Raw genomic sequence first — 22,753 nt, forward strand, 5'->3', positions numbered from 1 at the left:
ACACATTTTTTTTTTTTTTTTAAAAGAACAGTGAAAAAAATAAAAATAAAAGTTAAAATAAGAAACAAAAAATGGTTTTAAATGCGCCCTGTCTCGCCAAGCTTGCGTGCAGAAGCGAACGCATATATGAAAGCGGTGTTCAAACCACACATGTGAGGTATCGCTGCGATCGGTAGAGTAAGAGCAATAATTCTAGCCCCAGACCTCCTCTGTAACTCAAAACGTGCAACCTATAGAATTTTTTAAACGTCGCCTATGGAGATTTTAAAGGGTAAAAGTTTGTCGCCATTCCATGAGCAGGCGCAATTTTAAAGCGTGACATGTTGGGTATCGATTTACTCGGCGTAACATTATCTTTCACAATCTAAAAAAAAAAAAAATTGAGCTAACTTTACTGTTGTCTTTTTTTTTTTTTTATTAAATAAAAATTTTTTCCCCAAAAAAAGTGCGCTTGTAAGTCCGCTGTGCAAATACGGTATGACAGACAGTATTGCAACGACCACCATTTTACTCTCTAGGGTGTTAGAATAAATAATAATAAATAAATAAATATATATATATATATATATATATATATATATATATATATATATATATATATATATATATATATATATATATATATATATATATATATATATATATATATATATATATATATAATTTTTTTTTTGTTTTGTTTAGGGGTTCTAAGTAAAGGGATGGAGAAAGACTGGCAGGCAATCCAATTAGCATTGTTGGTTGTAATTCCAACGGCCACCACAAGAGGGCGCCAGATTCCAGAAGGAACCATAGGATCACAGAAGGCCTCAAAGCCGGGGGCTCAATTACCGGCCGCCTGCGGCGCGGCCCGTCGCGATCGCGCGCGGGGGGGGGGGTCCACGGAGACGGGATACCCCCAGCTATGCTGCCCCAGGCGCAAGGTCGCTGATTCTAGTCGCCAATGCTACCTGGCGACCGGGTTTTGTCGAGCACTGTGTTAACCAATTACACACTGCCACCTCCACTGATGTATACTTGCCGAGATCTGAAGCCCATGGCTTCTGGGGATTGTTTACATCCAAAGTCACAAGTTCTCTCTCTCCTGGAGCAGTACAGCCGTGTAGAGGTCTATGGGGCCCGTCTGTCGGTGTCCCCTGGCCAGCAGGTTGTGGGCAGCGTGTATCCGTAAGTAGGCAGAAGAAGAGAGAGGAATCTTGGGTCAGTGGGAAAGAGCAGAAAGAATGCTAGGAAAAGTTACTTTTTAATAAAATGAAATTAGGAAAGCAGAGTTTTCTTAGTAGTAGCCAAATTTATGTAAAAAAAAAAAAAAAACGAGGGTAAGAGAGACGCTGGATTTTTTTTTTTTTTATTCGTATTTTGAGATGCACCTGCAAGGTTCCCTTATGTAATAATTTACATTTTCATTGCTAAATTATTGTCGGAACGAGTTTGAGGATGAGAAGTGGCCTTCTCAGTTCTGGTAGCTGCTTTTTTTGACCTCATGCTGTCTTCCCGCTCCAGAGTGTGCAACAAAATCAAATAACAGACCCATTTCTTTTTTATTCACGTGTTATTTTTATGAGGCTCAAGTATAGCACTTTAAAAAAAAAAAAATATATATATATATATATATATATATATATATATATATATATAATTTCTGATGTTCAAATTCTTTTGACAATTAACATCTCCACAGGGGTTACAGCGAAGAGAAGACATGTCCGTCGGTTAGAGAAGTGCAGGATCCTTTAGCTATGCCAACCACGGAAGCATTTGCTGTTGTTCAGTCTCCCTGGCCTGCATTGTGCAATGTAGATCGCGCAAGAAGGATGTCTACTGGTAGGATTGAGCTATTGCTTTTGCTTTCTTAAATTTTTGTTTAATCTCTCTTATTGATTTTAAAAGTATAAAAAGACACGATAATGTCAGAAAAAGACAAGAGAATACAAAAATATCAAAGGATTGTTGGGTGAGTGAAAGCCAGTAGATGTATAGAGGAGTATGGGAAAGGAAATCCAATGAAGAGGGAGTTGAGGTAGTCGGGGGGTGAGATGACCAGGTAATGAATTAGAAGCTTTGTGGAATTGTTGGTTAAGAAGGGGCGTATTTTGGAGATGTTGCACAGGTTGATTTTACATTTTGACCATAGATATGCTTTAAACATTTGTGGTCTTACTGCCATCTGTAGGAGGATTGGACACTTGCAAGCAAGAAAAAAACCCATGGGCCAGCACAGGGCATAGTCCCTCCTATTACGAGCATGCTTACATTTTGTGCTAGTGTCCTAGAAGGATGGATGTCTTTTCTGCAGTTCTGCTGTGTTATAAAGACTAACCTATGAGTTTTCTAGCAATTTTCAAGACTCTTCTTTACGCTGCTGCTGAAGGTTTACCCTCTGCTTTGAAGCCTACCACACAGTTGTCCTCAGCCTACCTTTTGTAATTTGTAGTATTTGATTTTCCTCCCCTGCGGCGATGGGCGGTCTCTTGCGGGGATCAGCATCACTTCCTGCTGAACCCCGCACTGTCTCCTGGGATCTCGTCCAAATAATCCCAGGAGGTATAGAGGCAACAGAATGGGAAAATTTATTATTATGTGTGCAGAACCGCTTTAATGACATTGTTGATGTCCACATTTGCACATCAGTATATGGTGCACAGTTTTGCATAGTATTGGACTTTTTTTTTTCACTTTTTTTTATTTGAAGACTTTATTATCCTTATTAATTTTGGAACACTTCTACCGCCTGCCTTCAGTGACCACCCCTTATACCAGCTGTTCTACTCTGACTATTTGAAGTCTTTCCTCTTACCCTGACCTTGTACATTTACTGTCTGCACTGTGAATGCAACATGTCTTATTCTAGACATGAGGGGACAGTCCTGTTGTACCTGGTGCCCCCTGTTCACTTTATACTAACAGGGTACTTGCAGTGTGTCTGCTAATGGTGCCAACATCTGCAGTCCTGTGTAAAAGGGGTTGTGTCCCTTCCCTACTGGTAGGAAAGGGTTATCCTGGGCTGGGCCACAGTGTGTTTGTTTTTTTTGTTTTTTTTGTTTTTGTTTTTAAATGTTTGCTTGGGTCTAATTCTCCTCTAGGTGGCATTGCTAGGGTATCCATATACATTATTGGCACATGTTAAAGGTCTCAAACCTAGTTCCTGGCAGATTGATGGCTGCTTCTTATACTTGTGATAGGATTCTTTTATCAAAGTTCAGAAACCTTGAGCATAATGTTATTTGTCTTTTTCAGAGATCAATGAAGAATCCATCGCCAAAATCCGGTAAGAAGTTGCCTTATCTGTATTGAAAGTAGCAGAATGTATGCAGTTAGTATGTAGTATGCCACATACATGCAAAGGAAGGCGGAGGAAGTATAGAGACTGATATAAATAGAGGACCTCATAAGGACAGATTATTATTATTTTTATTATACAGGTTTTATATAGTGCCAACAGTTTGCACAGTGCTTTACAACATGAGGGCAGACATTACAGTTATATTACAATTTGGTACAAGAGGAATCGGAGGGACCCGGCTCCTTAGAGCTTACAATCTAAAAAGAAAGGGTCAATTGATACAAAAGGTAATAGCTGTGGCGGATGAGCTGATGGAGGAAGTAAAACAGTGTTAGAAGCAGGAGAGGCTTCTTTAAAGAGAAGGGTTTTCAGGGATCGTCTAAAGATGGATAGATTAGGGGGACAGTCGGACAGATTGGGGTAGGGAGTTCTAAAGGATGGGAGAAGCTCTGGAGAAATCCTGGAGGCGAGCATGGGAGGTGGTGACAAGGGAGCTAGAGAGCAGGAAGTCTTGGGAGGACCGAAGAGAGAGCGGCTTGGTTGGTATTTTTGGACTAGGTTAGTGATGTAGCTGGGGGCAGAGTTATGGATGGCTTTGTAATGATAACAGAATAACTTGACTTTGATTGCTGCATGTGCAGAGATTCTGATGACGTCAAAACCTTAAAGTGATTATAAAGTTTTATTTAATTTTTTTCTATTAAAATAACAGACATGTTGTACTTGCATGCTCTGTGCAGTGGTTTTGCACAGAGCAGCCCGGATCCTCCTCTTCTCAGGTACCTGTATGGAGCTCCTGGCCCCTCCATCCCTGTCGAGTCCCGCCCCCACAGCAAGCAGCTTGCTGTGGGGGCACCTGAGCTGCAGCTCTGTGTGTCCATTCAGACACTGCGGTTCAGCCCACCCATCTCTATTTCCTGATTGGCTAACTGAGTTTGGAGCAGCGGGAGCCAATGGCGCCACTGCTGTGCCTCAGCCAATCGGGAGGGAGAGTCCTGGACGGCCGATTCACTTGTGGACATGGCTGGACAGAGATGGGGCTCAAGTAAGTATTAGGGGGGCTGAGGGGAGCTGCTGCACACAGAAGGTGTTTTATCTTAATGCATATAATGATGAATGCAGCAATGTACAGAGACATCTTTAACCACTTGCCGACCGCCGCACGACGATATACGTCGGCAGAATGGCACGGGCAGGCATATTGGCGTATATATAAGTCCATGCCTGCCCGCGGGTGGGGGGCCCGATCGGGCCCCCCCCCGGTGCCTGCGGCGGTCGGCATTCGTTCGGGAGAGATCAGGGATGAGGGGACGGCCATTCATTCATGGCCACCCCCTCGCGATCGCTCTCGACGAATGGAAATCCCCCGTGACATCACTTCCTCTCCTGTAATGTAAACACAGGAGAGGAAGTGATGTATTCTCTCCTCCGTGTCGGTATTTTCCGTTCCGACACGGAGGAGAGCGGATCGGTGAGTTGCACCAACACTCTACACACACAGTAGAACATGCCAGGCACACTCACACCCCCCTTTACCCCCCGATCACCCCCCCAATTACCCCTGCCCCCCAGTCACAGTGACACCAATGTCATTTTTTTTTTTTTTTTTTTTTTTTTTGCATTGGTGTCATTTGTGACTGTAATAACTGTTAGGGCAGTTAGAGTTAGCCCCCTTTAGTTCTAATGTACCCCCCTAACCCCCCCAATAAAGGTTTAACCCCGTGATCACCCCCCGTCGCCAGTGTCACTAAGGCTGGGTTCACATTGCAGCGGTTTATGAGAACGAATGTGATTCGCACCGCACTGCAGTGCAAATCACATCCGATCTCTGTGCGATTCGAGTTCAGCCATTCGCCGCACCCGCCGCACCCGCCACACCCGCCGCACCCGCCGCAAATTCGCACGGGACCCTTTTTTTGGCCCGCAGCAGAATCGGATCGCATGGGTGTTCACACCATGCGATCCGAGTTTGCAGATCGCACTGCGATATGCGAACTGATCTGGGGGTGTCAGTAACATTTCACTGACACTCCCAGCAGTTCGCATAGGGCAGTGTGAACTGCCGCCGGGAGGCATGCGATGCGGGAACCCGCCGCGGATTCGCGGCGTTTCCGCATCGCTCCAGTGTGAACCCAGCCTAATAAGCGATCATTTTTCTGATCGCCGTATTAGTGTCACAGGTGACGCTAGTTAGGCAGGTAGGTATTTAGGTTCGCCGCAGCTTTTTATAGCGCCAGGGACCCCCATATACTACCGCATAAAGCCCCCTGATTGCCCCCTAGTTAACCCTTTCACCAGTGATCACCATATAACTGTTACAGGTGACGCTGGTTGGTTAGTTATTTTTTTATAGTTTCAGGGCACCCGCCATTTATTACCTAATAAAGGTTTAACCCCCTGATCACCCGGCGGGTGTCATTTGTGACTAATAACTGTTAGGGCAGTTAGGGTTAGCCCCCTTTAGTTCTAAGGTACCCCCCTAACCCCCCCAATAAAGGTTTAACCCCGTGATCACCCCCCGTCGCCAGTGTCACTAAGGCTGGGTTCAGATTGCAGCGGTTTGAGAACGGATGTGATTCGCACCGCACTGCAGTGCAAATCACATCCGATCTCTGTGCGATTCGAGTTCAGCCATTCGCCGCACCCGCCACACCCGCCGCACCCGCCGCAAATTCGCACGGGACCCTTTTTTTGGCCCGCAGCAGAATCGGATCGCATGGGTGTTCACACCATGCGATCCGAGTTTTCAGATCGCACTGCGATATGCGAACTGATCTGGGGGTGTCAGTAACATTTCACTGACACTCCCAGCAGTTCGCATAGGGCAGTGTGAACTGCCGCCGGGAGGCATGCGATGCGGGAACCCGCCGCGCATTCGTGGCGTTCCCGCATCGCTCCAGTGTGAACCCAGCCTAATAAGCGATCGTTTTTCTGATCGCTGTATTAGTGTCACAGGTGACGCTAGTTAGGCAAGTAGGTATTTAGGTTCGCCGCAGCTTTTTATAGCGCCAGGGACCCCCATATACTACCGCATAAAGCCCCCTGATTGCCCCCTAGTTAACCCTTTCACCAGTGATCACCATATAACTGTTACAGGTGACGCTGGTTGGTTAGTTATTTTTTTATAGTTTCAGGGCACCCGCCATTTATTACCTAGTCTCACTAGTGTACCCCTAAATTTAGGGGTGTCTACTTTCCAAAATGGGGTCATTTGGGGGGGGTTTGTGCCATCTTGGCATTTTATGGCCTTCAAAACTGTAACGCCCTTAGAAAGCCTGAAGGCGGTGCTTGGTTTTCGGGGCCCCGTACGCGGCTAGGCTCCCAAAAAGTCCCACATATGTGGTATCCCCGTACTCAGGAGAAGCAGCAGAATTTATTTTGGGGTGTCATTTCACATATGCCCATGGCATGCGTGAGCAATATATCATTTAGTGACAACTTTGTGAAAAAAAAAAAAAAAAAAAAAAGTTTGTAATTTTCCCGCAACTTGTGGCAAAATATAAAATATTCCATGGACTCAACATGCCTCTCAGCAAATAGCTTGGGGTGTCTACTTTCTAAAATGGGGTCATTTGTGGGGGTTTTGTGCCATCTTGGCATTTTATGGCCTTCAAAACTGTAATAGGTAGTGAGGAGTGAAGTCAAATATTTACGCCCTTAGAAAGCCTGAAGGCGGTGCTTGGTTTTCGGGGCCCCGTACGCGGCTAGGCTCCCAAAAAGTCCCACATATGTGGTATCCCCGTACTCAGGAGAAGCAGCAGAATTTATTTTGGGGTGTCATTTCACATATGCCCATGGCATGCATGAGCAATATATCATTTAGTGACAACTTTGTGAAAAAAAAAAAAAAAAAAAAAAAGTTTGTAATTTTCCCGCAACTTGTGGCAAAATATAAAATATTCCATGAACTCAACATGCCTCTCAGCAAATAGCTTGGGGTGTCTACTTTCTAAAATGGGGTCATTTGTGGGGGTTTTGTGCCATCTTGGCATTTTATGGCCTTCAAAACTGTAATAGGTAGTGAGAAGTGAACTCAAAAATTTACGCCCTTAGAAAGCCTGAAGGCGGTGCTTGGTTTTCGGGGCCCCGTACGCGGCTAGGCTCCCAAAAAGTCCCACATATGTGGTATCCCCGTACTCAGGAGAAGCAGCAGAATTTATTTTGGGGTGTCATTTCACATACGCCCATAGCATGTGTGAGCAATATATCATTTAGTGACAACTTTGTGTAAAAAAAAAAAAAAAATTTTTTTTTTGTCATTATTCAATCGCTTGAGGCAAAAAAATAAAATATTCAATGGGCTCAACATGCCTCTTATCAATTTCCTTAGGGGGTCTACTTTCCAAAATGGGGTCATTTGGGGGGGTTTTGTACTGCCCTGCCATTTTAGCACCTCAAGAAATGAGATAGGCAGTCGTAAACTAAAAGCTGCGTAAATTCCAGAAAACGTACCTTAGTTTGTAGATGTGACAACTTTTGCGCAAACCAATAAATATACAATTATTGACTTTTTTTTTACCAAAGACATGTGGCTGAATACATTTTGGCCTAAATGTATGACTAAAATTGAGTTTATTGGATTTTTCTAATAACAAAAAGTAGAAAATATCATTTTTTTTCAAAATTTGCGGTCTTTTTACGTTTATATCGCAAAAAATAAAAATCGCAGAGGCAATCAAATACCATCAAAAGAAAGCTCTATTTGTGGGAAGAAAAGGACGCAAATTTTGTTTGGGTACAACATTGCATGACCGCGCAATTACCAGTTAAAGCAGCGCAGTGCCAAAGTGTAAAAAGACCTCTGGTCATTTACCAGCAAAATGGTCCGGTCTTAAAGTGGTTAATGAAAACCTGCTCCAGAGCGCTCTGGACCTCAGGCTGGGGAGAAGATTTATCTTCCAGCAGGACAATGACCCTAAGCACACAGCCAAGATGACAAATGAGTGGCTACGGAACAACTCTGTGAATGTCCTTGAGTGGCCCAGCCAGAGCCCAGACTTGAATCCAATGGAACATCTCTGGAGAGATCTGAAAATGGCTGTGCACCGACGCTCCCCATCCAACCCGATGGAGCTTGAGAGATCCTGCAAAGAATGATAGAAACTGCACAAAAATAAGTGTGGCAAGCTTGTAGCATCATACTAAAAAAGACTTGAGGCTGTAATTGGTGCCAAAGGTGCTTCAGCAAAATATTGCACAACGGCTGTGAATACTTATATACAAAACTGACTTTTTTTATTTTTAATAAATTTGCAAAGATTTCAAACAAACTTCTTTCACGTTATCATTATGGGGTATTGTTTATAGAATTTTGAGGAAAACAATGAATTGAATCCATTTTGGAATAAGGCTGTAACGTAACAAAATTTGGAAAAACTGAAGCACTGTGACTACCTTCCAGATGCACGGTACATTTGTAAGCACAGCTGCTTCAGATCCAGCACTAAAATTGACCTAACCCAGGGATCTTTTATGACACAGGGTTTAGCAAGTCCTGTTGCTTACTGTCATATCAGTTGTGTCCAGTGAATTAAAACAATTCAATTCATACTGATAAAATACTTTAGGTGTCTAATCCTGTTTTGAATGTTTTTTCTTTTTTTTTTTTAATAGAACACTGAGTGGGAATGTATCATCCTCGGCTCCCGACAACATGAGACAAAATTTTACCAAGTAAGTCCTTCAGCAGAGGATTTTTTGTATTCAATTTCTTTTATTTTTTTATTTTTTTTTAACCACTTACAGACCGGACCATTTTGCTGGCTTAAGACCAGACCACTTTTTGCGATTCGACACTGCATCATTTTAACTGACAATTGCGCGGTCGTGCGACGTGGCTCCCAAACAAAATTTACGTCCTTTTTTTCCCACAAATAGAGCTTTCTTTTGGTGGTATTTGATCACCCCTGCGGTTTTTATTTTTTGTGCTATAAACAAAGATAGAGCGACAATTTTTTGAAAGAAACACATTATTTTTTACTTTTTGTTATAATAAATACCCCCCAAAAATATAAAAAAACATTTTTTTCCCTCAGTTTAGGCCGATGCGTATTCTTCTATATATGTTTGGTAAAAAAAAAAAAAAAACGCAATGAACAATTATTGATTGGATTGCGCAAAAGTTATAGCGTTTTTATGGCATTTTTTTTTTATATATATTTTTTTTTTTTTTTACTAGCAATGGCGGCGATCAGCGATTTTTTTATTGTGACTGCAACATTATGGAGAATACATCGGACATTTTTGACACATTTTTGGGACCATTGTCATTTATACAGCAATCACTGCTATACAAATGCACTGATTCCTGTGTAAATGACACTGGCAGTGAACGGGTTAACCAGGGGGTGGCAGTGTAGGGGTTAAGTGTTCCTAGGGGCGTGTTACTAACTGTGGGGGGTTGGGCTTTGTTAGTGAACACTGATCTCTGCTCCAATCACATGGAGCAGAGATCAGCGTCACTTGTTGCTAGGCAGAACGGGGAGATGCTGTTGTAATTCAGCCTCCCCGTGAGACGATCGCGGGTATCCCCACAACCCTTTCATCTACTAAAGTATAAAAATGATCCTCAAGCATAAACAAATCAATATTACAAAATGACCGCATCGGGATGAGGTCTGAGGATGCCATCAATTTAAAAAAAAAGGGGGTTGAGAGATCTGGCAATAGGCCTGTTAGATCATTAATTAGGTGAAGTCAGAACTTTCACAAAACATCAGTTGTTTAATTGGCCATCAATCCTTCATCCACATCACTATATTCAACTCCTCTTTGAGGCTCAGACTGTGACAGACTGCGATTTCCTTGCTTCTGCCCACCTACCTTGCCAAGAGCCACAGCTCTGATCTCCTTTCTGTTTCTAATGCCTGCCTACAGTCACTTTTTGGTTACCTCCACCCATCTGACCCTCACCTACTACGAGCTGCCTGGGCAAGGATTGGCAGCGCCAGTACGTATCTTCATTTTACATTTTTTTAAACGTTTGCCTGCAGAATGCAAAGATTGGCAAAAGCAAAATGCATTGCAACTGGTAATTAGCAATGAGATACAAAGTCATGGTTATGTTAATAATCTTGGAAGAATCTGCAATACATCAAAAAGCTAGAATTGCAAAACTTTCAGACTTTATCTCTTGAAAGAGATGTTCCGTCTATCACATATACATTCCAGTGTGTACCAGATTTTCCCAAAAAAAAAAAAAAAAAAGAAGTTGGGGGTAGAAAAAAAAAAAGTTTAGGAGGAAGGATGGAACTTAAGGGGAGGGGGGCAATTGAAATAGATCTCAATAGAGCTCCTCGTCCTTGGATATATAGCGTAATGCAGACGTAAGTTGTTCCATGTGTTTGATATCATTAACCCTGGCAAACCATGGGGTTATCATAGGTGGAGATTGCTGCTTTCACATGCTAGGGACATAAGCTCTTGCTGCTTTTGGAAGATGTTTAAGGAGGGATTTTTAGTAATGCTTTCTGAACCAAGATGTCCAGAAAGCAGGACAGTAACTAGGTTAGTAGGACAGTAACTAGGTTAGCAGAACGAGAGAAGTCCTGTGAGTTTTTGTATTATATAAAAGACCCGTTGTCAAAAAGGGTGTAGGGACAGGGCAGTCCCAGAAAATAAGCAGTAGGGTACCTTTGTGGGATCCACACCTCGAGCAGTAGGGAACATTTTGTGTAAGGGATGAGGCAAGTATGGTAAAAACCTCATTCTTGCGTAGTACTAGATATGAATAATTTGTGCATCGGGAGACAAGATTTAGCCATGTCTTCTTTGGAGAAGGAGCAGTCAAGTTAATTTTCCCATTCTTTGAAATACCAGGGCATCAAAGCTTATGTGGGAAGTAAGAAGTTGTTTATGAATGAGATCAGATAAGCAAGGGCTTCTTATTGTAAACATAGTGATTCAAATGGGAAGAGAGCGTAGTTGGTGGTCGCCTTGTCGGTGTGTTGAGAAGTAGAAGTCCCTTAACTGGAAATAAAGTAGCCACTGATCCTAGACGTGAGGTTGATTCTCCGTGAAGAAAGTAAAGGGGCCCAGAGTAGTCTTGGTAAGAGCCCTTAGGATGGGAGTTATTTCTATGGACAAGTTTTTGAAGAGATCAGGAGAAGGCAATCGGGGGGGGGGGGGGGAAAGAGAGATGGATTACCCACTAGAGGAGTTAGGGGGCTTATTACAAGTGGATGTGTTGCGATTTTTTTTTTTTTTTTTTTTGAAGAACGCCTGACACCCCGACTGGGTATCTCTGGCAGAGAGCTACTTCCTTGCTGCTGGAGCGCAAGAACAAGGCATTATAGCTGGGAATTGCACCCAAGAACTAGACAACACTAGCTTTAGTGCGAACAGGAACCCATTTATTTAACAGAAACGCAGGTTATTATACACTTCAAAAATAGGGGCAGTTACCAAATGAACAATGTAAACTTCAAACAGCAATCCAATTAACAGGTAACTAATTACCAAAAAAATTAATTAACAGCTAGGCACTTAGACAAGCCTTGATTAGTCAGAAAGTACCCACCCAAAGACTGTCCAGCAACAGTTATTCAGCATTCAAGAGGACCCGGGGCCTGTCCAAATCTTATTGACCAGCTTTCTTTTAACATCCATCTTCTCACTGAGTTTCAAATGGGCAGACATCATCATGGCTTCCTTGACTGTTAAGTGTGGTAATAACATGTAATCTTGCATTATGTAACAGGACATTTTCCTGAATGCTTGTAGCTCCCTAAAATGCCAAGCCCCATAGACATTAGGCAAGAAGCTACCATGCAGTCCCCTCCAAAAGCCCTTGTTCTGGTTGGGTCTGTTGCAGGGGGCCTATGCAGGAGGATATGTGTTTTTATCAGCCGGTCCCACGTTTTCAGTAAAGGAAGAGGGAACAAGCAAGAGGGGTGGGGGGGGTTATCAGAGGAAGAGGGGAGAGAGCAGCTTTTATTTGTACCCATTGTTTGTGTGTGGCATTCTGTATCCAATCTAGCAGCCTGATGAGATTTTATAGTAAAGTTCTATGTTGGGAAGACCCGATCCCCCCTAGATCTTTTTGCAAAGTTAGGTTGTGGTATCTCAATCTAATAGGGATACTAGCCAATATAAAGCAAAATAATAATTTTGTTAGGGAAGTTCTAAGGCAATGGGCTGAATATATATTCTTGGTAAGATATCCATATTATAGAGGGACATTTTGCCAAACCTAAGTATGCACCACAGGAGTCCATTTCTTTAGCTTAGTGGAAATTAATGTTAATAGTGATTTTATAGCTTAGGTCAATAAGTTAGGAGAGTATATACCAAGCTATATGGATGCTGCCCGATCACTTTTACAGGGAACGCAGGGTGGTTCTGCCACTGCCCACCACCTTTCCAGGGCTCTCCCGCCCCATTGGGGAGCCCAGGATCGATGCGACCTGGCACATCATATGTATAAGGAAGAGTGTTAGGGACTTGCATTCCTTTTCCTCTTTTGTGAAACCAGAAGTAATGAGGATTTTGTCTCTTTCAGTTTCGGTTGGTTTGTTTATTTAGACACCGTTGTAAAGCAGCCAGTCAAACTGATCTTGGTTTGATCGGCTACTTTGTAGGGCAGAGAAGAGACTTGATGTCTAATAGACCCCAGGTCTCTCCATAAAGCCGACCTGTCACAACCCATGCCATCACAAAGAATGTTGTACTTGCCTTGTGATTGCAAGAAAGTTCAATAAAAAAAAATTTGTGTAAAAAAACAAAACAAAAAAACCCCCATAACATCTAAAGCGCCCCATTTATCTACCACCCCATCCCCGCCCCGTGATCTTGCATACATAGGTCCCACACACATATGTAAACAGTGACTATACAGCATGTGTGAGGTACCGCCATGAACGTCCGCGTGAGAGCCAAAAATTCTATCACCAGACCTCCTGTGTAACTCTAAACTGGTAACCTATAAAAACGTTTAAAGCTTTGCCTATGGATAAATTAATATAGTGTAGTTTGTCGCTATTCTACAGGCGTGCACAAATGTGACATGTTTGGTATCTATTTACTTAGTGTAACATCATCATTTTATATAATTGTGTATTATATTGTGTTGGTGTACTCAAAAGTAAATTAAAGTGAATTTTCCCTGAAATTTTGTGTTTGATAATCCGCTGCACAGTTGAAGTAAATAAAAACACACACACAGTTTTATGCTCCAGGGACTTTAAGTTCACAAAATATGTTTGGGGGTTCCAAGTAATTTTCAAGGGAAAAAAAAATCAGATTTTTACACTTATATGAGAAATTTCATAATTGGCCTGGACAGCAAGTGGTTAAAATAAGGTTCAAGGTTGGGGGTATCCATACTGCTTGAGGTTACAGGATGGAAATGATGGGGGTTTAAACCTGGATCTTTGAATAATTAAAGGTATTATAAACCTTCCTACCTGCACCTTTTTGTTTTTCACCTGTATAAGATTTGCGTTCATTTTACTATTAAGAAACAAAAAAAAAGAATGCACTTTATTTTTTTCAGGAAAGAAAATGTACATTTAATTTATTCTTCCACTGGAGCCTGCAAATCTTTGCATCGGCAATCTGTGGATCTGCAGGAGCAGTGCCAGGCTCTTGAAATCTCCTCCTCCAGCTCTCTGCCCATATATCTGTATGGGCTTTGAGTTGGATAGCTGGAAGAAGTGTCAGTAGACGAGTGTGGTGATCAATGTACACGTATTTCATTGAGAACTTACAAGACGGTCACAGTCGGAGCCCTTCAGCGTTGAGGAACAATTGCCTTGCTGCTGCTCACCTACTCTGATCTTCTTTCTGTTCCTAATGCCTGGCTACAGTCACTTTGGTTGCCTCCAGCCATCTGAGCCTCACCTGCTACGAGCTGCCTGGGTTTTGTGAGTACATGAGGACTTGCCTCGTTCCCTGAGCTTAGGTCAGTTTGTAGACCCAAAGGAGGCAATGGGTGACTTGGCTAACGCTCTCCTGACATTTATGAAGAGGTTTACTCTGAGCCCTCCAAATGCCCTGACATCTTTAATCTGGAATTTGGTCAACCTATTATTAGAAGGCCTACTCATTGGAGTCCTCCTTAGCTCTTCTTGGTGGGGTTAAGCCCCCTTTCTTCTCTTCAGGTCCTCTACTGCAGTCACACAGAACTTTGTGACCAAATCGACCCAGTTTCTTGATGGTGCTTACTGTTGAGCTTCTAAGCACGCTCCTGTGCCATTCCCTGTAGAGGTTATTTCTGATCTCCCCTTGGTTTTAGATGAAGCAGGATTAGCTGAAATTGCTGAGATCTGCTCTAGCAGCAGTGTAGAAAGAGTCTTGATTTAAAAAAAAAAAAAAGAAATGACTTCAGCCCGAGCGGAATGCGTCCAAGCTGACTTGCCTGCTGAGCGGGGGATCTCTCCATGGATCCACGCTGAGCAAGCAGATGACTGGTCCGTGTCTGCTCCGCTATGCAGAGCAGACGCCGACACAGCCGGCTGTTCTCTATGGGGCGGTCAGACGGAAAAGGACTACATGTCTGTTACCAATCCATCGGACGCATGGTAAACATATCCCCATCTGTCTGTTTTTAACAGATTAGATGCCTGACATCAGATGCCCCATAGAGAACAATGGGTGGTCCGATCGGGTCCACCTCCAAAAACAGAGAGGCAGACCTGATCGGTCTGGTGGTGTGAAAGGGCCTTACACAGCAGAGCTGAAAAGAGACCTTCATTCCACTAGGTCACTAGCAGAGGCATGCTGGTAGGAGGGGTTATTAAGTTTTTTGTTTGCTAGTGTTCTCCTTTAGGCGGGAAGTATAACCTGAAGATATAAGCCTTTCTGCGTCCCTCAATGGACAAAGAGGATTTTTTTTCATAGGGTAAAATAATAATTCCTAATCCCATTGATTGTCCAACACGTTCCCATATTTTATATATACAAGTATATCAGAAATATTGTTTTTCCACACAGAATCCTTAATGCATGCAAATTCTGTTGCAAACTATTAACAGCAGTTTACAATTTCTTTTCATTTCAGGTTACTTAATTTCTTAAATCCGAATCCAGCACAGCTATCAGAAGAAGAGAGAGACGAGGTGTGTTTGTGATTACTGTCCTTATTTATAATGTAAATCCTGAATGCTGACACTACTGCATACTTTCACCCTCTCATCATTTTTCTTAAAGCCCAACTCCAGGAATAAAAAAAAATGTACCGTGGGGTCACCTGTACTTCAAGGATTAATTGCTTGTTATATCTAGGGGATTGCAGAAGAGGCAGTTTCACTTACCCAATTCTGTGCTTCAGCCAAGGATCTCCCACTCCACCCAGTACTTTGGGTGGTGGGCAGAACCTTGGCGTCATCATGTACAATACAGGAGCATTAACCCGTATGGTATGTTTAGGAGGCTTAAGTGCTACCTGAGCCGGTTGCAGCTTACAGAGCAGCTGTGGTGGGGACCAGTCGAAAAACACTGGAGGGAGCCTGTTGTAGAGAGAAATAAGGTATTTGGACCTTAAAGGTTAAGTTCACCTTTCGTAATATGTTGCATGTTCTATCCATATTCAGGGTGTACCATGTAATGAACAGACTCGCCCGCGCAACTCCCCGGTTTTCAGTGTGAGAGCTAGCGGGGTTCTTCTCCCTCTCCGCTAGCTGCCGCAATTTTAAATTTAAGTTATTTTAGTAAGCAAACTGCTAAATACCTATATTCATCAGCAGTAAATAGCAGTCTTGTGACTTCTATCAGTTCCTGGTAAAGCTTGTAGGAGGAGGATACTGCACTGAGCTGTCCATCAGGATCCATGACCCCTGAACCTCTGGACAGTGCTGATTGGCCATGTTTTAATCACATGCACGCTACCAAAAAAAACACAACTCTCTAGCAATACATACCATCTGAGAAGGTGCAGACTGACTCCACTAACCCTGTCTGATCCGGATATGTTCTGGAGTCGATGGAAGAAGGGGAGGATCAGAGAAGACAGGATTAAGGAGCCTTTTTACACAATGCAGTGTACCCCTTAGGTTCCACATTGAGTATAACTAGCATGATTTCCTGCATATACAGACTGATTTTACTGTTGTGGGTTTAGTAATGCTTTAAAGCCCTGAGACAGCTGAAGTAATGCTCAATAAAGGGCAAATAAAATCTTTTATAGGTAAATTTGAAAATTTTATGATGATCGTAGCAAACAATAAATGAGGCATGTACCAGGAGTGGGAACCAGTATTTAATTTTGGCAGCAAATTTCTATTTAGTTTTAGTCTTAGGACTAAAATGGCATTTTAGTTTTAGTCCCATTTTAATCTTTTGCAATTGTCTTTGTTTTAGTTGTATTAAGTCGACTAAATCTCCAGTACATTTTAGTCGACTAAAACTAATTTTAGTCATCTAAAATCTAATGGGTGTAATTAAATTGTAATGCATTAGTTAAAGTGGGGTGCCCCTTAAAAAAAAAAAAATTAAACAAAAGTCAGCAGCTACAAATACTGCAGCTGCTGACTTTTAATAATTGGACACTTACCTGTCCCAGGGTCCAGTGATGCGGGGGAATGAAGCCCCACTCATTCCCCGCTCAGCTCGGCGGCGCCAGCATTCTTACTGTGGGCACCCGGCTGTGGCTTCACAGATGACTGACTGGGCTGAGGGGAAGTGACATCAGGTGCCCGGGCACTGAAGGAGGCAGACTACGAGGGACCACCTAGCAACAGGCATTTAGAGGTGAGTTAAATATTTATTATTTTTCCACATTTTTTTATTTATTTTATTTTTTTTTAGGAATTTTCATTATTTTCTTTTTTTGGGGGGGGCACCACTTTAACATTTCTCTACAATTTCCAAACTCATTATATAATACTGGAGTGAAAATCTCATATATTATTTAAGGTATTGAGGTATGAACATGCACTACAGACCAGTGTTAATTTTGAAGTCAAATTTCAATTTAGTCTTAGTCTTTTGACTAAAATGCCATTTTAGTTTTAGTCCCATTTTAGTCATCTCAATTGTTTTAGTTTTAGTTGTATTTTAGTCGACTAAATTCGTATTCATTTAGTCGACAAAATTAACACTGGTGGGAACATATATATGATTCTAACATGTTGACCTGTATTTTATTTCTTAGCAGCCAAAGGCTTCTAGAAAACTTCAGGAAGCAGTGTTTGTCAGCAAAACCTTAACAGCCTATCATACCTTGGAATCTGCTCTTCTTTGTTCTGGTATCAAAAAGGTAAGGCCATTGTAAATGGATGTATAACTGTGTCTATGTAAAAATGTGTGGCCATTCCTGAATGTGATTCTTTAAGGCTGGGTTCACACCGTAGCGATGCGGGAACGCCGCAAATCCGCGGCGTTTTCCTGCATCGCATGCCTCCCGCCGGCAGTTCACACTGCCCTATGCGGACTGCTGGGAGTGTCAATGAAATCTTAATGACACCCCCAGATCAGTCCGCATATCGCAGTGCGATCTGCAAACTCGGACAGGAATCGGATCGCATGGTGTGAACACCCATGCGATCCGATTCTGCTGCGGACCAAAAAAAGGGTCCTGTGCGAGTTTGCGGCGGGTGCGATGCGAATTCAGCCATACTATCTGTATGGCTGAACTCGCATCGCACAGAGATCGGATGTGATTTGCACTGCAGTGCGGTGCGAATCACATCCGGGTCTCCCACCGGCAGCGGTGTGAACCCAGCCTGAAACGGGACTGTACTGGGAAAAAAAATATTAAAAGCCAGCAGCTATAAATACTACAGCTGCTGACTTTTAATAAATGGACACTCACCTGTCCCAGGGTCCAGCGATGCCGGCAGCCGAGGCCGATCGATCGCTCGGCTCTCGGCTGCTGCCGCCACCATTCTAGGTGAGGGAATCAGGAAGTGAAGCGAATCGGCTTCACTTCCCGGTTCCCTACTGCGCATGCGCGAGTCGCACAGCGCAGTAGGAATTCTCCGCGCTGTCTCTGGGACCCGTGTGTGTCCCAGCAGACAGCGCGGCAGGACAGGAAGAGGCATAGACTCCCACGGGAGTCTATGCCCGGAAGTGGGTGTAAATACCTGTCTTTGACAGGTATCTCCACCCCCCTCCCCCCTGAAAGGTGCCAATTGTGACACCGGAGGGGGAGAGGGTTCCGATCAGCGGAAGTTCCACTTTAGGGTGGAACCCCGCTTTAAGTTTAGGCTTCATGCACACTACTGCTGTTAAACTTCTGTTTTTTTTTTTGTTTTTGTTTTTTTGTGACTTTAGGCGTTTTGTTTTTTTTAGCCCTTGAATTTCCCCTAATGTTATCCTGTGTCATGCACAAATGGACATTTTTAGCAGTTTAGTAGCAGGGGAGGTTAGAGGTAGTTTTCTAAACACCCTAAAATCATGTTCAGGGGATGGAATTTTGACCACAAAACACGCCGTTAAATGTGCCTAAACAACTGGCAATTCAAATTCTGGCCAATTAAATAAACTCCAAAAACTGCTAAACTGTTACATCTATCTAAACTGGTTTAAAAAGAAATGCAGCTTAGGTGAGTTAAAAACGCTGTTTTTTTTAAAAAAAAATTCCTGTCAGGAGAAAAAGCATTTATAAGAAACTGGTGGGCATCAGGCCTAAGACTCGTTTCACACGTATACGTTTTTGGTGCTTTTTGCAGAAAAGCACTGCATTTTTACTTAACATGGTTTCATATAGGAAACGTCCACATCTACGCTTTTTTCAGCCGCTGCGTTTTTGGAAAGGATCAGGGTCTTTTTTAAACGCAAAACGGTGGTGTTTTTCTTTTTTGCTTTTTCGGTTCAAAAGACTTCAATGGAGAAGCTGCAGAAAAGCATGTAGTGCGGTTTTGTTGCAATTTAGCCATGATTTGCATTTTGGCTTTTTTAATATGCCCAACAACAGCTTGGACAAAAAAAAGCACACAAAAACACAAATCGCAGTAAAATTGCATGTGCATAAATGCAAAATGATCAAAAGCTGCATAGGTGTGAACTCAGTCAAGAAACTCAACAGTTTGCTTTAAAAGCAAACTGCTAAATATATGATGTAGGGGTGGACCAATACCATTGTTTCAGTACCGATACCGATTTTTCAGCCGTTTTTCCGGCCGATAGCCGATATCGGGTGCTGATATTTTGTCACCTGCCACCCAGATGCAGCGTGTCGCTACTTCGACAATTTCTGGCAGCCTCCCCCTTGAAGCGTCCGAGCGGGTAAACTTCCACATGCGGGCGGTGAGAGATGACATAACTATTTCTCTGCCAGGAGCAGCCTTGCTGTAGGGGAAGAACAGAGGTGATGTGAGGAGTGAAAGATGTCATCTCTCTGCTGCCCGCCACGCCGCTGACAAAGATTGGCAGAGACTGCGGCGAGCACCACGTGGGGACAGGGGGAGGAGGTTGGCTGACCAATATCGGTTACGTTGGTAAGTTTCTGACCGATACCGATTATTTGAAAAATTTGAATATCGGCCCCTAATAATCGGCCGCTCTGATAATCAGTCGACCCCTAATATGATGTCTTAAGTTCTTTATGTAAGATTTATAGGAATGATGCATTGTATTTACGCTTATGTTTCTCTTTTGCAGCTGACCACTTTAGTACCTACAGACAATGCTCACTCTTGATCAGTATTGTTATTCATGTGAAGGTTATGGCCCTGTTGAAGTGATAAGGAGTTATGGTCATTTTGGTGTTGCCATTATGATTGAAGGATTGCCTTCATCGCCATGGTGTTAGAATGGTCTGGTCAGTTGCTAAGGGTGAAGGTGGCAAGTGAGGTATCTGCCCTGTTGCCATTGAGATGGTGAGACTGTCCCTTGCTGCCATGGGGAAAAGGGTTTCTTAGCCAGAGCCACAGTACTGTTGTTATAGAAATGGGGAGACTGGCACATTACCATGGTGATGGGGGTACACTCTTTGCCAGGAAGATGAAGGATTTATTACAGTCCTGGTATGATGAAAGAGATTCAGACTCTGTTACTTTGTTGATGGAGGTATCATTATATAGCATCGAGGAAAAAAATTTCTTTGTACACGTGTGTAATGGTTTTCTAAATGCTAACGAAATGGGAAAAAAATAATCAGAAAGATAATAAAAATAGTGGGTCACATCAGGGCCGTCTTTAATATAGATTGGACCCTGGGCAAAATTTTCTTGGGCCCCCCCCCCCCATGCAATTTCCCTCTCCACCTACTCTGAGACATACAATAAATGGCAGCTAGACTTAAAATCAGTTTTCTGTATCAGATCAGGCAGCAATTGCGATTGGTTGCCAGCAGTTACAACATATCATTACTGCTTACTGACTAGTTTCTAGAGGTTACAGCACACATTACGGCTCACTGATTAGTTGCTAGAGGTTACAGCACATCACCTCCTCACAGCAGGGGAGCATGATATACATAGGAATGCCGCCTTTATTTACATATCAGTGCTGCCAGCCGCAGCTATTTACTTAGTATTGTCGCCGCTATTTACATACGAATGCCGGTTATTTACATGTAAACACAGGATCTGCAGGTGAGTCATCTGCACACAACAATAGGCCAGAGCTGGGCAGCATTAGTACCAGCATTTCACACTGAGATATTGGGACACAGCACAGGAATAAAACTTCAAGGGACAAGAATTTAAACCTGGATAGTTGGCAAGTATGAGGCAGCTGTTTTGGGCCCCACAACAATGACAGGGCCCAGGGCAGCTGCCCCTTTTGCCCTGCCTTAAAGACGGCCCTGGGTCACATAACCAGGACAGGTAGGGACACCCCACTTGTAATCTTACAAAGAGCGTGCAACTATATTAGACTTGTATGTTTTACAGAGGCTGATGGCTACTGGCTACAGCGGACCCAACTTGACAGAATCATACTGCTGGGCTCCGATCGCTGAAGGATCTGACACAATTGTCATCACTCCTGATTGCTCAAACCCCATGTATTATATTCCGCCTCTTCTGACTTACCTTAACTGTGCATCAGCGGTTTACAAAGTACTGCCAGCAAAACACGGGGTAAGAATGTGCATTCTCTCTTAATAGCTTTTGCAGTCTCCTCCTTCAGACGTACTGTATTTACACACACATTAAAATGTTTGCTCAAATACACAGCAACGTATAGAGTGTATGTATAGCTTTCCTCATCCCACCTATCTGCATCCCTCCACTTCCCGCCTTTCTCTTTGTATCTCTTTCCTGTCCCCTCTTCTCCTATATCTCTCCTTTTTTGCAATCCCTATGAGGTTGATTTGCTAAAAGGGGAGAGTGCAAATTATGGTGTAGCTGTGCATTGTAGCCGATCAGCTTCTAACTCCAGCTTTTTCAGTTTAAATGGTTGTAAAGGCACAAGTTTTTTTTACCTTCATGCATTCTATGCATGAAGGTAAAAAACCTTCTGTATGCAGCAGCCTCCCCCTAATACTTGCTTGATCCAGCGATGTCCACGAGAGCCTTGGCTCTCAGGGGACTCGTACGCCTGATTGGCTTTTGGCAACAGCAGGAACCACTGGCTCTCGCTGCTGTTAATCGCAGCCAGTGAGCCAATCAGGAGATGAAGGGGACGGGCCGAGCCACGGCTCTTTGTGTAAATGGACACAGAGCCACGGCTCCGGAGTGCACCTGCTTGGGTACCCCAGAGCAAGCTGCTTGCTGTGGGGGCATGCGGCAGGAGGGAGGGCCTGAGAATAAGGAGGATCCGGGGTGCTTTGTGCAAAACCATTGCATAGAGCAGGTAAGTATAACATGTGTTATTAAAAAAAAAATAGACTTTAATATCGCTTTGAGCCTTGACAAAAAAAAACTAGAAGCTGATTCTATGGAGAACTGCACCTGGTTTTGTTCTCTTCACTTTTAGTAAATCAGCCCCTATGTCTGTTTCCTCTCTCTCTCTCTCTCTCTCTCTCTCTCTCTCTCTCTCTCTCTCTCTCTCTCTCTCTCCTCTCTCTCCTCTCTCTCTCCTCTTTGCATCACTATCATTGTCTTGTCTTTCTCTCTCTTTCCCAACTTCCTCTTTTTTTCTTCCCATTTCTGTCTCCTCTTCCTATCTATTTATTGCTCTTCCCATCTCTATCTTGCATTTAAAGTGATTGTAATAAAGTCTTGTTATTGTTTTTTTTTTTTTTTTAAATAACAAACATGTTATACTTTCCTGCGCTGTAGCAGTGGTTTTGCACCAGGTCTCAATGAAATTGACAAAAAGTAGTGCAAGGTCTTTTTTCATAATCGCTGCAACATGAACGGTTGCGTTACCAGCAATGGGATGTGATTTGTCATATGGTTTGGAACTGTCAAATCCCATGACAAGTCGCATCGGTGTGAATGGGGGCTTAAAGTGGAAGTCCAGGCTAAAACTAAAATCCCTGCATCTATAGCCACCAACATTCTAACACTAACCTCTCTAGCCCTGAAAAAAAAAAAAAAAATCTGTATATATACCTTTTCTGAAGCTGATCCGACCCGATCCCCAGTGGCGGAAGTTCTGCACACGCCCGACAGCGGCTGTGAAATGAATGAGAAGTGACAT

General features: G+C 43.1%; 1 protein-coding gene and 1 long non-coding RNA gene across 2 annotated transcripts in view; both read left to right on the forward strand.

Moving 5' to 3' along the window:
• TDRD12 (tudor domain containing 12) overlaps window positions 1-22,753 on the forward strand; it is a 97,389-nt gene that overhangs the window by 20,833 nt on the left and 53,803 nt on the right. Inside the window, exons 8-10 of the mRNA XM_077463336.1 lie at window positions 15,506-15,639; window positions 17,373-17,477; window positions 21,058-21,246. Of these exons, the coding sequence (XP_077319462.1) occupies window positions 15,506-15,639; window positions 17,373-17,477; window positions 21,058-21,246 (428 nt within the window). The remainder of the gene's footprint in view (window positions 1-15,505; window positions 15,640-17,372; window positions 17,478-21,057; window positions 21,247-22,753) is intronic.
• Window positions 1,681-15,339, forward strand: LOC143928009 (uncharacterized). The gene is made up of 4 exons (XR_013262367.1): window positions 1,681-1,824; window positions 3,238-3,268; window positions 8,897-8,956; window positions 15,282-15,339. It is a non-coding gene; the product is annotated as an uncharacterized LOC143928009 (long non-coding RNA).

This window comes from Lithobates pipiens, unplaced genomic scaffold, assembly GCF_037356315.1.
Source record: "Lithobates pipiens isolate NorthernLeopardFrog02 unplaced genomic scaffold, aLitPip1_a1.2 Scaffold_10, whole genome shotgun sequence".
In the NCBI taxonomy this organism is placed as follows: Eukaryota; Metazoa; Chordata; class Amphibia; order Anura; family Ranidae; genus Lithobates; species Lithobates pipiens.